The following is a 16,019-nucleotide window of genomic DNA, read 5'->3' as shown; positions in this document are numbered from 1 at the left end:
TCATGTTCATGTTTTCCTTAGTTCTATATTCAGCAAGGTCTGCCCTGCGTGTGCCATAACCAATTGATTTCTACCCCCATCAGTTCCAATTTCACTTCCCTCTCTAGCCCAGCTATCTGATAAAACTCTGGAAAATCCCCAGGGTGCCTATGTTCTGCTACTTTTTGACCATGATTTGTTCCCCCGTTTTTAAATCACTGTTTCTCATGCACTTTGCCTTCACCCATTCCCCCAAGAACATTTAATAACAAATTCTATTTTTAGAAAACCCCAAATGCTAAATAACAGTTTAATAAAGGGTGACTTAGAAACACATCTATTAAACTCCCTCTAAAAGTTTAAACCTGGAGATCAATTCAGTGTTTGATAACCCATCATCAACCTGGGTAAAATGCTCCATTAATACCATTAAAGTGTAGTAAAGGGATCCACCTTTTTGCCAAGCTTCTGCCTTCTTCCTACCAGCCACCAATTACAAGACACAGGGAGTCATACCACCAATCAGATGGCAGTATTCCCACATCTGCTCCTCTTGTAGCCCGCTAAGTATTCAACATGCAAGACAACGGGTGGTGGTAATAGCTACCAGATAGTCACATGACCTGGTATAGGGGAAAATATCAATGGTGTGGGGGCTGAGGTATAACAGCTCTGCCTAGGTGGTAACCCCACATTCACACCCCGTCCAGGGTAAAGGGAATAACCAGGGATTCACCACCAAGTGACCCCATATGGCAGTAGGGGTACCTATGGGAATTTATTTTGTTTGTGGGAGGCAAAAGATAGGTTCCTGTCAACCCTGCACCATATGATCCTAGGATTAAATCCTTGGTGAGCAATCAAAAGATTTGGGTTGAGGACGTAACCTTGACTCTCTTTTGTTGGATGATGCCTGCAAATCCCATGAAAGGAAATCCTAAAGAATACCATGGTGCCTTGTGTTTCCCCATTCTGGAGACTCACCTGGGTTCCCAGGTGACGTTGTCTCCATCAGCTATGGCTTCTGCCATTCAGCCCTTTTGGCCAACAGGTGGAACAAGGACATAAACACGGCAATGTATGCATTGGCATGTTGATGTCCTCCAACACTCAGCCATGTTCCCACCACAGATCAAATGCCCCTTAGGGTGAGGGCCATCATTGTGTCTTATGTAATTGCATAATGATGGAGAGGAGGCAGGGATGAGGCCTGGACTTCAACAGTTTCAGGCCTGAATTAATTAAACCTTTTGCAATCAAAAGTGTAAGGCATTATTGCAAAAATGTTAAATGTATAGTTGCAACTCACAGCTCCTTATTTAAGAATTTGTGGAATTTTCTGACATCAAATTCTACATACTGCTGGCAAACGTTTGGCAGAAAAAAAGTTTAGCAAACTAGAGGTAAATAAATTGAAGTTACCAAGGGAGAGCAAGTGGGAAAGTTGGTAAAACATTTGTGGATGTTCAGACTATTACTAATGGGAGTTCCCACCATGTATGCTCACATAACTGTATGCTAAAAAAGAAGAGTGCAAATATAGTGAGACAGTGCTAAAAGCATTAGCATGTTTTCCGAGGGTATAAGAGAAAGAGAAGAGCTTCGTCTGCATTCAGAGAAAATGGGAAAAAGAAAAATGAGGAATTGCTCTTTACTCTGTAGTTTCTGCTCTGCAGACAATTGAGAGGAGTACGTTTGGTGACGTAGGAGCGTGCCTGGGAATCTCTGACGTGTAGATGTTTTAAACAATACTGCTTGGTATTCTGTGAATCCTCAAATCTGTGCACGTAGGACCCTTCATTCTTCCCTTTAGACACCTCAGTAGTACTTCGACGTGCCTCTAGAAAAAGTGAATGACGACTGCATTCTCTTGCAATACCCCTCCCACCGTCGTGCCAGTTCTTTTTGAGGTTGTCAAAAATGGTAAAGATTAAACTTGGAAAAGAAGTTCCTAGCGGCAGAGATCGGTCGCTAAAGGATAAGACGTTTATTTCATTTTGGCTGAAAACCTTTGTGAAATTCTGAAGATTACATCTACATTTTAGCAAACGTAATTTACGAAAGAAGGATTAGAGTTACAGAGAGTTTGCGACACATTTGTGTTACTTCTTTAACACAACCGAAGCTAAATCTCTATCTGAGATTTACAAACCGACCCATATCACAATGTGCGCTGCTTTGTAACCCTATGTTCTGTGACCTAGGAGCGTGCCTGGGAATGACATTTAATAAAAAATCCTATTAAAAAACCGAAATGCTTAAAACAGTTCTATTAAAGACTCTGTAAGCTTAAACCTGGAAACGAATTTGTGTATGATAACTTAACATTACCCTGAGTAAAATGTTGTATTAATACCATTAAAGTGTAGTGAAGGGATCCTACATAAAGTTTCTACTTCCTCCCTACTAGACACAATTACAAGGCACAGGCAGACGTACCACCAATCAGCTGGCAGTTTCCCACACCTGCTCCTCCTGGGAGCCCACTAAATACCCACCATAAAAGACTCGGGTGGCGATAATAGAAGCCAGATAGTCACATGACCTGGCATGCGTTGCTTTGCTCTTCATGAATGGTGCGCGGGTGTTCCCCTGCAACCACCCAGGCGTTTTTACACAAATCTCTTTCTACAAAGAATTGTAGACAGGGATTTGTGCCAAAATCACGAGCCTCCCGCAGACCGGCATATCGAGGAGAAATCTTTTAATTTCTCTTTGAGGACAATGCCTTGAACATTTTTTTTTGCACGAAGGGACCCCTTCCTGCACAAAACTATGCTGAGTACAATGCAGACTCCCTTGCGCTATTGTGCACGAATGCCTGCATTTTATAACTATATAGCCTTTTGTTGCTGCAGAATGCTGATCGTGTGTGCATATGTTTGCGTGAAACATGGAATGTGGAATGTTAGTGTGCGTGGCACTTGTGTGTGGAGTGAGTGAGAGTGTTGAGTGGATCTAGACATTCTAGGGTACCAGCAGTCCTAAATCTCTTAGGTGACAAAGGAGTGCACAGCAGATGATAAAAGTTATGAACTTTACTCAGGTGTAGGGTGACCAGATGTCCCGGATTTCCCCAGACAGTCCCGGTTTTGATCATTACATAAATGTCCCGGTTTATGGGACAAAGGCCAGATTATCTAGGGAAGCTTAAGTTAAATGTATGTTCTCTTTTAACATATGCCTACAAGGTATGCAATATTTAAAGTAATTTATCTGTTACTGTCAGGCAACACAGTCCCCTGTCTGCTCCCAGCAGAGAGACGGAGTGGAGAGCAGAGAGGGATGGGTGGGAGCGGGCGGGGGGTGCAGGGTGGGAGGTCAAGCCATAGCTAATTTTATATGTGTAGTCTTGTAAATGTGTGTATGTATGTATGTGTGTGTGTGTGAGTATATATATATATATATATATATAAACACACACATGTATAGGTACACATTCACAAAGCTACTAAAAAAAAACGGGACATGCCAGATATAAAAGTGAGTGTAAAGTCTTTAGTCATTCTTTTATGTCTGACCTGTCTACTCAGGTGTCCTCTCAAACTCAGGGAAGTGCAGCAAAACCTACCGTCCCAGTACATTCCCTCTATCACTTGTTTGCTCGGATCTAGGCATTTTCCACCCTGGAAAACCAAAGAGCCTCTGCATCTGGTGCATTCATAGAAGTTGGGCCCAGTGCATGTATCACAGGTTCTGTGACACATGTCGCACTCCCCTTCATCCTCGTCACGGTAGAAACCAGACCCACAGTCGCTCACACACTGGCCATCTGTAAAAAAACAGAAACAATAAGTCACCTACAGGAACGTAACCTTGAAAACCCTTTATGCAGTATAACACATTCAATGGCATTTTCACAGTGAGATCTCTACTTGTATTATCTTCTAATTGAGAGCTCATGTCCCATAAGGTTGTAGGCAACTGCTTAAAATGGTCTAACCTTCTGTCATTTAGTAGTGTGTATAAGCGTATGCCAAAGCAGGTGTGAACGAAAATATTGCTGATTCTGAGACATTTTTAGTCATCAAGCAGATTCACTGCTTGAAATTTCACCTTAGTGTGGGTATGTATTCTACTCTGACACTTAAGAGAACTGTTTCAGCAGAGCGATCTATCCAGCCAATATTGCCCAGCACCACTGGCATCATCCACAGGTTTGAGGGCATCTTTGCTGTTACCTGTACCTCGGGCCACATTTCATCCTAGCCCAGCAGCACACGGGCTACTGAAGCTGTCGGTTAAGCTGCTTCCCAGTAATCCCAATACACCAGGCTCCTCCACCTTTAGCTTTACTTTTGGGCTGGTGCGCACTGCGTGATGGGTGAAAACGCCATTTTATATTCAGGTCACAGTTTCTATATGTTTTACCACTGCCTGCAAAGAACAGCACGATTGTGACCCTGGGCTGTGCAGACTGGGGATCGGGTCTTAATTTATACAGACCCAGCTGTCGGTACTTTGAATATATTAAAACACCCACTAGCATTCGCACTTCACCTCTCCCGTACCTTTGAATGGTTGACTGCCCATATGAGCGTTGTGTGTCTGTACAGGTCCCCTAATCTGGTATGTGCCAAGACCTGCACCCCTGAACAGTTGTGTCCCTATACTTGTACCTAGTGAGTAGTTAACTGTTTATAAACCCTAACCTTGAATACTTGCAGTCTCCTGTGAGCTTTCCTCTGCTTTGTATTACTCTTCACACTCTTCGCCTCTAGAATCTGGTGTTTACGTATATTCTCTGTGAGATGCCACAGTCCTGCATGTGTTCTTCGTAAGCTTTAAAAAGTACGCATCTGTGAGCTCGGACAAATACCCTTTAAAACTCATCTAGTAAGGAAAACTACTCTGTTTTTGATGCAATTGTTGTCCTTGTTGACGCCTGCATCACTTACTGCTTAGTATCCCAGAGGCTGGTTTAGCAGAGAGGGTACTCTCAGGCAATGGCAGTACTTAATTATGTTGACGATGGAACCTACTCTGGCTCTGTCACTGACTTACTCCTTTGATGTCCCGACAGAGTACTGACCATCGCAGAGTAGCCATCTGACTGTCCTTTCAATTTAGAGTGGTTCCTGTCAGTGCTAAGGGCTGTCCCCGGGGCTGACGGACAACACTTGATTTGGCAGGCAGAGGACCCTCAGGATGGCAGTGACAATATCCTCTGCCATCCCAGTAGAGTACCCTCCTTCTGCCAAAGTCTAAATCATCCCCTCAGTGTCATATATATAAGGCTCCCAGTTTTCTGTTTTTACTGATCTTTACAGATACATACAGACAGAAAACAATGTGTTTCCTGTCTGTATTTATTTTTAAAAGCGGAAAGATGGTGAATATTGTGCTTCTAATGAGTGACTTTCTGTGTTGTGGGTTGTGAATTCCAAAACAACAGATGAGCAGCTAGACAGCATAGTGAATTAAAAACGGGCTAAGTTATCTTTAAATACAGGTATATGTTAAAATACGTTAGACGTAATTTCTAATATTTACCTGTGGATGTAGTGTTTTGCTATATTTGGCTGCTGAATTTGCTAAACACGACGGCATCAATGTATGAGTGGAAGTATATCAGTTAAATGTGGAAATGTACCATTTTTTACTTCACTTATTCGCAAACCACAAAATAAATATGGATACATACTAATAAGGTGGCTATAAAATAGGTATGGATAAATACAGATGGAAATGTTAAAAACTTAAATACCATACAACCGGGACCCTACATATATATAACGATAATGTATTTTCCATTGTCTTTAGTCCATTTTGTTCTTCTTTTGCCTAAGTGACTTACCTATACCTTTCACTCCAGTCTGTATGTTCCAATTCATCATTAACCTCCCATCTCAACTCTTGACGAGAGTTCTCTTTAGGGAAATTATATTCTGTCCTTGAAAATCATATAGGCTCCAAAACTATCTAAAATACAGGATAGCACTTCCTGGAGGAGAATCCTGCAATACTTTTTTGTGGAACAATACCCAATTATAATATATGGCTGTCATAAAACCGATGTACTCTTTTTCACTTCTGCAAGTTAGTCCTGCTCAGATACCTTTAATAGTGCACAAAATCAGAATCTCTTCATTGTGTTCTTCCCTCAATTCATTGCAAACCTCATTATCACCATTATTCCTACAATGTTAATACACACCCAGGCTAGTGATGATATGGTACTATTTTCCACTCTACGAGAATCCCCAATAATTTATTCCCCAAACCTCCACCCTCAAGGTTTTTACCCTGTACTACGTCCTATACTATGCAAGCACATTTTGTCTCTAATACCCAACAATTGACCTACCATACACTCTTTCCCACAACCACCTTTCCCACTGCCCTTGTTTTTCAGGCTACACTAGCCCATCAGCCTTTTGTGGATAAACTGAAACCCCATCCTGAGGTACCTAAGAATGCTTCCCTTCAAGTGGTAGCTCTATTTACCCCTGCAAGGAAGTGAACCCAACGATGATAAAAGGAAAGGATGGTTCAAAAAGTGATTGGCAAAGAAGGTAGACTCAGCAACTGGAGGTGAACTGTTACATTGTGATGTAGGGTTCTTTAAAGAGGTGTGTCTTCATCTTTTCCCTAAATTGGAGCACAATTGTGGTAGTCCTAATGGATACATGGGAGTTGTTCCAGATCATGGGTGCACAGATGGAGAAGGCCTGTTTCCTTGTTTTTTTTCTCTTTTGCACTTGTCACCAGCCTGATGGTATACCAGGAAACACCAGAGACAACAAGCCTCTCAGGCATATAGGCATTGGTGCCACTCATGGCTTAGTCCGGAGTCCTCATTAGGTCCCCAGCATATATTTTCAATTTTCTTTAAAACTGTCACCAACATACTAGGAAGTTTGTGTTAATCTCATCCAGCTCAGTCTAGTGTCAACTTCTACACCACGTATGAAAACAGAAGCCTCTAATTACTCTGACATCTCCACAACCACACCTTTGCTGCGACCCATGACCCATCATGTTCAACAGGCTGAAAACATAGACTCTCTTGGCCTAGACAGCTGGATTAGCACAGAAATGTGTTATGATGAAGCAGGGCAAACTATTATGGATCTCCCTCACAACTCCACAAGTATATTCCATTTAACACCTATGCAAAAAAGACAAATCAGAAAGCTGGGCTGCCGTTATCCACAAAACTATCTCTGCAGTAAGCAACTCTGCATTGAAACTTTCTCTTTTTTTCAATGCTTCGATCCTGGTAGTAGAGTGAACTCCTCACCCTCACACTCTTCCAGGTTCAGATTCAATATTTTCTGCCACACAGGGCAGGGGACAGAATATTTGACCAACTGACTAATTAATTCAACCAGGAATATTTTTTGAGTGACGTTAATTGGCATCGGTGCAATGAATCAGTCTCGCTTGGTTCCTCTTACACAAAGACAATCACCACTACAATCTACCTACCAATATGAAAAGTTCTGTCACCAACCTTAACATATATAATAGTGGAAAGCTGCAAGCAGCCAGGCAAACTCATCAGAGCCGACTGATAAAGCATCCTACAATTTATTTTCTATCCTCAGCCTGAAAAACATTAGTTATTGGTCAACCCAAACATTACTCAGTTTGTATATGAGATACTAGAAATATGCACAAGGGCCACTTAGCTCTCCAGGTATTCTCCGAATGTCCCTGTCAGGCTATCTCATACATGTTAACCTGTTTAAAACCTGTCACAGGGAGGACGGGATATCCGACACATTTGGGTCAGAGTAATCCCCTGTGCCAAGGTTGTAATCAGACCCAAAGTCTTTTTCATAGGCCATGAAATCCACTCATGCCTTTGTAATTTATACATAGTACTATCCATTTAAAATCAATGCCACTTGCCAACTTTAAATACGTAGTGCCTTATTAAGCTGATGTACCATCCAATCTGTTTAGAAAATACAGATGTCCCATACACTGTAGATAGGTTGGACAAAACATCCATCACTTGGTGGCAGATGCCTAGCAAATGCCAAACTCTAAATAAGGCTCTTATACATTTGCCTGTGAAACAACGAATAAGTAAAAGATTGCCAATTTTACCACAAAAACTGTATGCCCATAAACCTTCTTAACCTGAAATGGCCAAATCCATCCTCCTATCTAACCAACACAATCCACCCTCATTTGAACTCCATGGCTTCACTCCGAATCTCACATCCGAGGTAAAATTGTGAGGCTTTCATCAATCCTCAGAACATGCGTACTGAACACTTGCGAAAGCTAAAGATTCATGCTCCAAGCGCTAAAAATCGTAAACTGGTTGTAAACTACTTTTGCTTAGTTTTAGCAAGTTTTAGTGATCTAAATAAATGAAAACTGCCTTAATCAGTCTTCCAAAACCCTTCCAAGCATCCCCTAAAGCATCAAAGCCCCTCTCTAGCAGACTTTTCAGGAAAGACAAAATATGAACAAATCACGGTGGGGTTTGAAGAGCTCTACTGGCTTCTTTTGATTGAGGCAAGAATTCAGTTTAAAATGGCCTTTTTCTCTGTTCTTATCTCCGTGGTTTCTTCAATGGAAAGAGTGCTAACAGTCCATTTGGTTAGATCTTAAGTGTATAAAATGGGGGGCGTGGCCAAGATGGCGGCCGGAGCGGACGCCTGAGCTAGGACCTCCGCTCACGGTCCGCCTTACCAACAATTATCCTGGCCCCTGAAGTGCCATAAGTCAAGGGGGCTCTCCCCTAGCACCTAGGGGGAAGCCCAGCATACTCCAAAGCCGGTCACGTCGTTCCTGCGGCGGCCCAAGATTGGAGTGTGGAGCGGGGCGTGGCCAAGGCCCCGGCTCGTGAAACGACAGCCCTTCCCAAGGTGAGAGCCGACCGTAACCAGCTGCTCCCTACCAGACGGCGTTGGGGCTCCAGCGCCCGTTGATTTCCTGGGGAGCTGTGTGCCGCTTTGCCGAGCGCGGCTCGAGCGCCCTCCGCCCCTCGACCCGACCGCGTTCTGCCCGAGCGACCGGGGCGCACGCGGCGAGCGGAGCTGCACTCCGTTCAGCGGACCGTGGTCCACTGCATCGAGGGACCCGGAAGAGGAGCGGCGCGAGTGTTCCCGGGCCGCCGCGAGCGGACACCTGGCCTAGGTGCCGCTCATATTCTGCTAATGCCTCCGTGGGGCTTGGAGAGGCCTGAACTCTGCCCCCGGGCCGCCGCGGCGCGAAGTTCAGCACGCGTCAGGGCCTAGAGCAAGGATTGTGACCTGCAGTTGGTGCCTGTCCGCCCTCTCACATCAGAAAAAATTGCGGGCCTGATCGCGGCCTGGCGAAGTATCGAACGCAGGAGACACAGAGTAGCAATTAAATGAAGGGTGAGGAGACTGCGTAAAGAGCAAGGGGGAAAAAGTAAATAATATAAAAAAAAAAAATAGAAGGAAAGAAGGGGAAAAAATAAAAAGAGGAGAGGGAAAAACAGAGTAACTCCCCAAGAAGTGGGTTACAGCACTGACCAGCACTGGTGCATCTCTCTCTCAGGGACCGAAGACCGTGGCACCAGGGACTACGCCAGCGGATGCAACAAGGACAGCGCTGATACCAGCGTAAATCCGCGCATAAAAAAATAAATAAAAAAATAAGGGAAAAAAAAACTGACTCAAACAACCTGTGGCTCCGCCTCAAAACTAAACCACGCGCTGCCACTCAGTGTAGCTCGCACAACAGCAGCCGCCTGCGCAGGCGAGTCACCTAGCCTACTTTTCCTGAATCCCTCAAGGAAGTTATCCTACCCCCCCACCTCAACGGCAAAGAAGGCGCAATGGTTAAACCAAAACACCCCAAACCGGGGGGCCCCACGGAGGGGGACCCCCCCTCGCTACTGGCTGCACCGACACACAAGCTACTACGCTGCTCCAGTTGAGCGAAACACTACAAACACACTCCCACCAATTTGACAAAATCATGCAAGCAATAATGGAGACGAAGACATCACTGGAAGGGAAAATAGATGCCGCGGCACTGGAAGTCTCACTGTTCCGCGCGGACCACCGTAAGCTAAAGGACAGAGTGCAAAATACAGAACTATCACTAGAAACGATCCAACCAGAGGTAACAGATATGAAAAATAACATTCAACAATTGGAAACAGAACTAGCACAACTGCAACGTAGGGCCGAGGAAGCGGAAGGGCGGTCGAGGCGTAATAACATCAGATTTATCGGCATCCCGGAGCGCTTGGAACTACCTACAGCTGAAGATTTCATAGAGAAATGGCTGAAAGAAATAATGAACATACAAGGCACAACAAAAGCTCCAGTAATAGATAGAGCTCACAGAATCCCGGGTAGACCCCCACGACCCGGTGCACCACCACGCCCACTGATAGCCTGGTTCCTGAACCACAGAGAGAGAGACTCAGTCCTCCAGCACTTCCGGAAATCCAATCCCATTAGCTTGGAAAACAGCACCGTATCTGCTTACCCGGATTACACAATGGAAGTGCAACGTAAATGAGCGACATATATCAAAATAAAACAACTTCTGCGGAAACACAGCATCACTTACTCTTTTGTGTTCCCTGCCCGCCTCCGAGTAGTCATCGACGAGAAAACACTCATTTTATCCACCCCGGAGGATGCTTGGACATGGATTCACGCAAAGGGACTGGCCGGCTCTCCCAAAGGAAAAGAAGCAGCTGAAGAATGGATCACACCGAACCACAATAGGAAAAAGAAAACTAAAACAATATCTCGCCCAACGAGGTCGCAAATGGAGGCCGATCAGGCGCAAAGCTTAAGGGACACCAGCACATTTACCGGATCCCAAACTGACACCAGAAGCGAGGTGTGCATCACCGACAGCAGCTCTCCCGGAGGGGAATCCGGCTCTTCCCTCTCCCCTCTCCTGTCCGGACCCGACCTCACTCGGCGCTCCGCGGATGAACTTTAGTTTTGTCAGACGTGTCGCTGCTGCGCTCTCTCCGGCCGCCGGGCTGGGGAGGTGTGACTCCCCACTCCCCAGTTAGACACGGACAGAGTCATGCGAGCGCTCTACGCAGGAGCTGGGGCCGCTGCGGCCATGCCGACTGTTCATCGAAACGGGGCCGGAGGGCGCGACCACAACTTGAGGCACAAAGGGAAAGAACTATCCTGGAGGAGGACCACGAGGTGTCCAGCCTCAACCAACCCACGCTCCCCTTCAACCGAAAAACACCCGTACGGAACTTAACCTTTTGGACTGCTGTTTAGGCACCGGTTGTGCCAAATTGTTTCAATTCTGGTCTCCCCCGAAATATCCTTTATTGTGGTTTATTGTGGTTCCACTTTCTTTCTCTTTTTCCTACTCTAACTCAGCACTACCTTCCCCTTTTCGTGTGGGGGCGGGGAGGTCGATGGGCGTGCGCGAGATACACACGCGCCGGTCGGACGGCGACTTATGTTTGACACTGGGGATGGAATCCCGGGACCATAACACCAGCGCGCTAAACCTCACCCCAACATAATGAATAAGGCACCAATATACAACATAATGACTTGGAACGTAAAGGGCGTGGCGGGAACGAAAAAACGCAACAGAATACATGCACACCTAAAAAGGCATCGTATCCACATTGCCATCCTCCAAGAAACACACATCCCTTCAGAAGAGATCCCACGGCTAGTAAAGTGTTGGGCGGGACAGGCATACGGTTCGGGTAATTCATCCTTCGCAAGGGGGGGTCCTGGTGTGGATAGCCCCTGGGGTTCCCTACATAGTACTACGCAGCGTTACTGACAGGGATGGCAGGTATATACATCTAACGGGCCATTTAGATGTTGGTGATTAACGGACTATACGCCCCGAATGTCAGACAAGGCGACTTCCTACACAAAACGATTTCCCACATTTCAAATGACTCACTTTCAACATGCATCTGGGGGGGAGACATGAACTGCGTACCGCAAGTAGACGTAGATAGATCACACTCCCCCATAGCTGCTACCCCAGCCACCAAAAACTCGCAGTTGATACGGAAGTGGATGTCGGATCGCCGCCTAATAGACACTTGGAGGCACTTACATCCACAAGACCGGGAATACTCCTATTATTCCCCGGTGCATCTTCTCCATACCCGCATAGACCTTATTCTCACTACTCCGGATCTGATACATAAAATCACGAGTGCCGAATATACTGCCAGGGTAATCTCAGATCACTCCCCACACATTGCCCATATTAGATGGGGCAGGCCGCGCGCCTGTATCCCAACTTGGCGCCTGCAAACCCAGTTACTACAGGACCCGCCATTCAGAACTGATTTAGCCACACACCTCTCCTACTTTATTCAAAACGATGGAACATCGAACTCTAGAGCAAACGAATGGGATGCCCACAAGGCATTTATAAGGGGAGCTTGCATATCAAAGACAGTAGGAGTACGGCAAACATTAGCACGCGAGCTCCGCGACCTAGAAGAAGAAGTCCACTCCTCCGAAAATAAATTTGCTCGCTGCACTATCAGCCAGGCTGAGCTCACCGGAACGCGAACACAGTGGTAGGAAACAGACAAACGACTAAGGCTATTTGACTATCGACACCATATGGCCCGTACGCCTTAACACAGGACGAATAGTGAACACCCAAGCAGATATCAACAGTGCCTTTAGAGACTACTATAGTACACTTTACAAAGCTCACCCACCACCCTCCACAACTTCAATGAGCGAGTTTTTCAATGATATCACCATAAACTACCTGACTACCGCACAAACAGCAGACCTGGACAGGCCTATAGACATAAAAGAAATACAACGGGCTTTGCAACAATTATCGCAAGGCAAGGCACCCGGCAGCGACGGTCTACCGCCGGAATATTACACCACGTTCTCGTCGCAAATCTTAACCCCGTACCTCGCGATGCTATCCGAAGCCAAGAAACGTGGTCAATGCCTGACACTTGCCGGGAAGCACTAATAGCGGTGCTCCCCAAACCGGGCCGCGACCCACTAGACGTACGTTCATACAGACCACTTTCGCTACTGAACACAGACTGTAAATTACTCTGTAAACTCTTGGCCTATCGACTGCTCCCATACATGGCAGACTTAGTCCACCAAGACCAGTCCGGCTTCATTCCGGGTCGTAGCACCTTTGGCAATATCCGGAATTTACTGCACCTAATGGCGAACTCCCCAGAGGGCGACTATCACCGAGTAGCGGTGTTTTTAGACATAGAAAAAGCATTTGACACGCTTGGATGGCCCTTCCTGATGGAAACACTCCATTGCATGGGCTTTGGACGGGCATACATTGCATGGGTGAGGGTGCTTTACACTAACCCAACCGTGCGGGCCAAGACAGGCGACACGATCTCCCAATCATTTAATATTGAAAGGGATACTAGACAAGGTTGCCCACTGTCCCCTCTTCTGTTCGCTCTCGCCATCGAACCCCTAGCAGCCCACCTATGGTTGGTCGCCCCTTTATGGGGCATCCGCGACAACTATACACACTGCATAGTATCTTTATACGCAGACGACGCCCTAATCTTTCTCCGCAACTATAATGATTCTCTGCCTGACTTATTGAAACTATTGCGCAAATTCGGCTCACTCGCCGGGTTAAAGGTGAACTGGACAAAATCGTGTGTATTTCCCATGCGCCCGGTCCCCGAGGCACACAGGGCACTCCCCAACCCGGGCGATCTGAAGTGGTGCTTCACCACTTTCAAATACCTGGGCATAAACATATATCACAACATACACGATTTTAGGGACAGTAATCTAGGGCAGGCGATCAGATCCATTAGAGGCTCCTTGCCCTTCTGGTGCTCGCTCTCGCCTATGGCCAGAGTGGCCATTGCTAAAATGATAATCCTTCCCCGACTCTCCTATTTTTTTATGGCTCTACCGTTGATACTGCCAGCCTCCTTTTTTAAACCTTTGAATAGCCTTTTAACAGCCTTAATCTGGGGCAATGGTAGGCGACGCGTAGCATTAACTAAAATACATCAGCCACTAACCCTGGGTGGACTGGGAGCTCCCAGATTTGAACTATATTATGCAGCCGGCCAAATACAATGGACATCTACCTGGCTTGGATGCCCCGACAATGCGGAATCACAATTGATTCTCTCCACTCTGGGTAACACGGGTGTACTCCAGTACCTTATGAAGCGCGAGCACCCCAAACACCCACGCAATATATTACTGAAAACCACGCACTGGCTATGGGGCCGCTACGTTCTAATGGACGACCAAACTCCGCCGTACGCCCCCAAGATCCCACTACTAGCAAACTCAAAACTCGCTAATATAGCTCCCAAGGTGGGTCTGGGTGGATGGGTCGATAAAGGCATAAGCACAATCGGGGATCTATACAGTGAAGGCCACCTCCTAACGTTCAATGCTCTCTCCGTCAAATATAACTTGGGGCAAGGTGGCTTCATAACATTCGGAGCAGTGCGACAAGTGTTACGCTCCTGCTGGAATTCTGGCAACTTAGAGCCTAACATCTCTCCTACGCTCCACAACATACTATGCAGCATAACCGCCCCACTAAATGTATCCAGAACTCACACGATCCTCGCCTCCCACCTAGAACACAGTCAAGAACAAGCAAAAAACAGATGGGACAGCGTGCTATCTGAACCCCTGACACAGGCTATGAATATGGTAAAAGAAGTATCACGCAACCCACGTTTTCGTTATACCCAGTTTAACTACATACACCAAACTTACCTCTCACCCCACCGCATCACACGCATGTTTCCCCAATCGCCCCAGGCTTGCCCCAGATGCGCTACTCCCGATGTCAATTTTTTTCACATGACCTGAGACTGCCTCCCAGTCCGTACAACATGGAATGATATTATAACTCAGTTGACAGTATGGACGGCCATCATGCTCCCTCTTACACCGGAACTGTGCCTGCTGGGTATAGGCCCCTGCCCCAAAAACCAGAAGCACTCATTAAGATGCATAGCCTTGGCGCTGGTAATGTACAGGCTTCTTATAGCCATGCATTGGAAAGCTCCGGCCGCCCCTGGGATTGATATGTGGCGTGCAGAACTGCTGCGCTGGGCCAGAGCCGAGGCACGGACGTTGCAGCTCCTGTTGGCCAAGGGGATCCCGATCAAGGGCTTAAACACATGGAATTCCTTCGTTACAAAAATCGAAAACAAAGACGACGAACGCCCACCATGAATATCTCACTAAAAGATAACCCCCGGGATCTAGAACAGACATACCCGTTAACATTATCAAATACTTACGTACACACCATAATGACACACCACAACATGCACCAGACCACATAATCACATGTGATGGTTCAGGCGTAACCTCGGCACAGCCTAGCACAACATCACCAAAGAATAACAATAAAAAAAACAACACGCACTAGGAGGACGGGATGAGAGAGTGTTGGCAGGGTAACAGCTGGGTTGCAAATGCCTCCCAAAGAGACCTAACCCCACAACTGCACATGCATCACCGGGTGTCCCCCCCCTGCCTCCTTGACATCCGGGGGCTCGCTTCCACGTAGGGATCTCTGATTTCACATGGCCGGCGAGCCATGCGACGCGGTAGACACCCCCCCCCCCCCCCGGGACCGCCGGTAGGGGAGGGGGCAGACACAGGTTCTATTATCTCTGCACTCCTCTGTGCGTTTTTCTCCCCCGCCGCCCGTGGCCTGCGCTCGCTGGCCCCCCCCGGCCCCCTCCATCGAGGCCCTCCTACACTCCCCCCTAACCGTAGAATTTTAATCCTTTAAAGCTTTCCAGACTAACGCTCCCCCCTGACTTTGCCCCACCGACCGTGCGCATACCCATGCCTGCTTGGGCACTCAGGCCACCTGCGGGCACTGCTGCTCGGTAACACTCGACTTGACTGCCAGGGGATGTGAAAAATGAGTCTACAATTGCATTGTACTACGTTCACCTGTATATCTTCTCTATGTTCATTTGCTGTGTTACACAAAAAAAAAATATATTTAAAAAAAAATTGTATAAAATGTCAATGAAGACACATAAATCAATAAATAAATACGAGCCACATGTACAAAGCTTTTTTCCAGTCACAAATGGTCTAATTTTGCAGAATCTATCAGTTTGC

The 16,019-nt window shown here is 46.5% G+C and overlaps 1 protein-coding gene across 1 annotated transcript in view; it reads right to left on the bottom strand.

The window, feature by feature from the left end:
- PCSK5 (proprotein convertase subtilisin/kexin type 5) overlaps positions 1–16,019 on the bottom strand; it is a 1,225,695-nt gene that overhangs the window by 131,703 nt on the left and 1,077,973 nt on the right. The window contains exon 27 of the mRNA XM_069229360.1: positions 3,551–3,751. Within this exon, the coding sequence (XP_069085461.1) occupies positions 3,551–3,751 (201 nt within the window). The remainder of the gene's footprint in view (positions 1–3,550; positions 3,752–16,019) is intronic.

This window comes from Pleurodeles waltl, chromosome 1_1 (genome assembly GCF_031143425.1).
Source record: "Pleurodeles waltl isolate 20211129_DDA chromosome 1_1, aPleWal1.hap1.20221129, whole genome shotgun sequence".
NCBI classification, from domain to species: domain Eukaryota; kingdom Metazoa; phylum Chordata; class Amphibia; order Caudata; family Salamandridae; genus Pleurodeles; species Pleurodeles waltl.
Note: the sequence above shows the minus strand (reverse complement) of the source record. Positions and strands in the feature narration are given on the sequence as shown.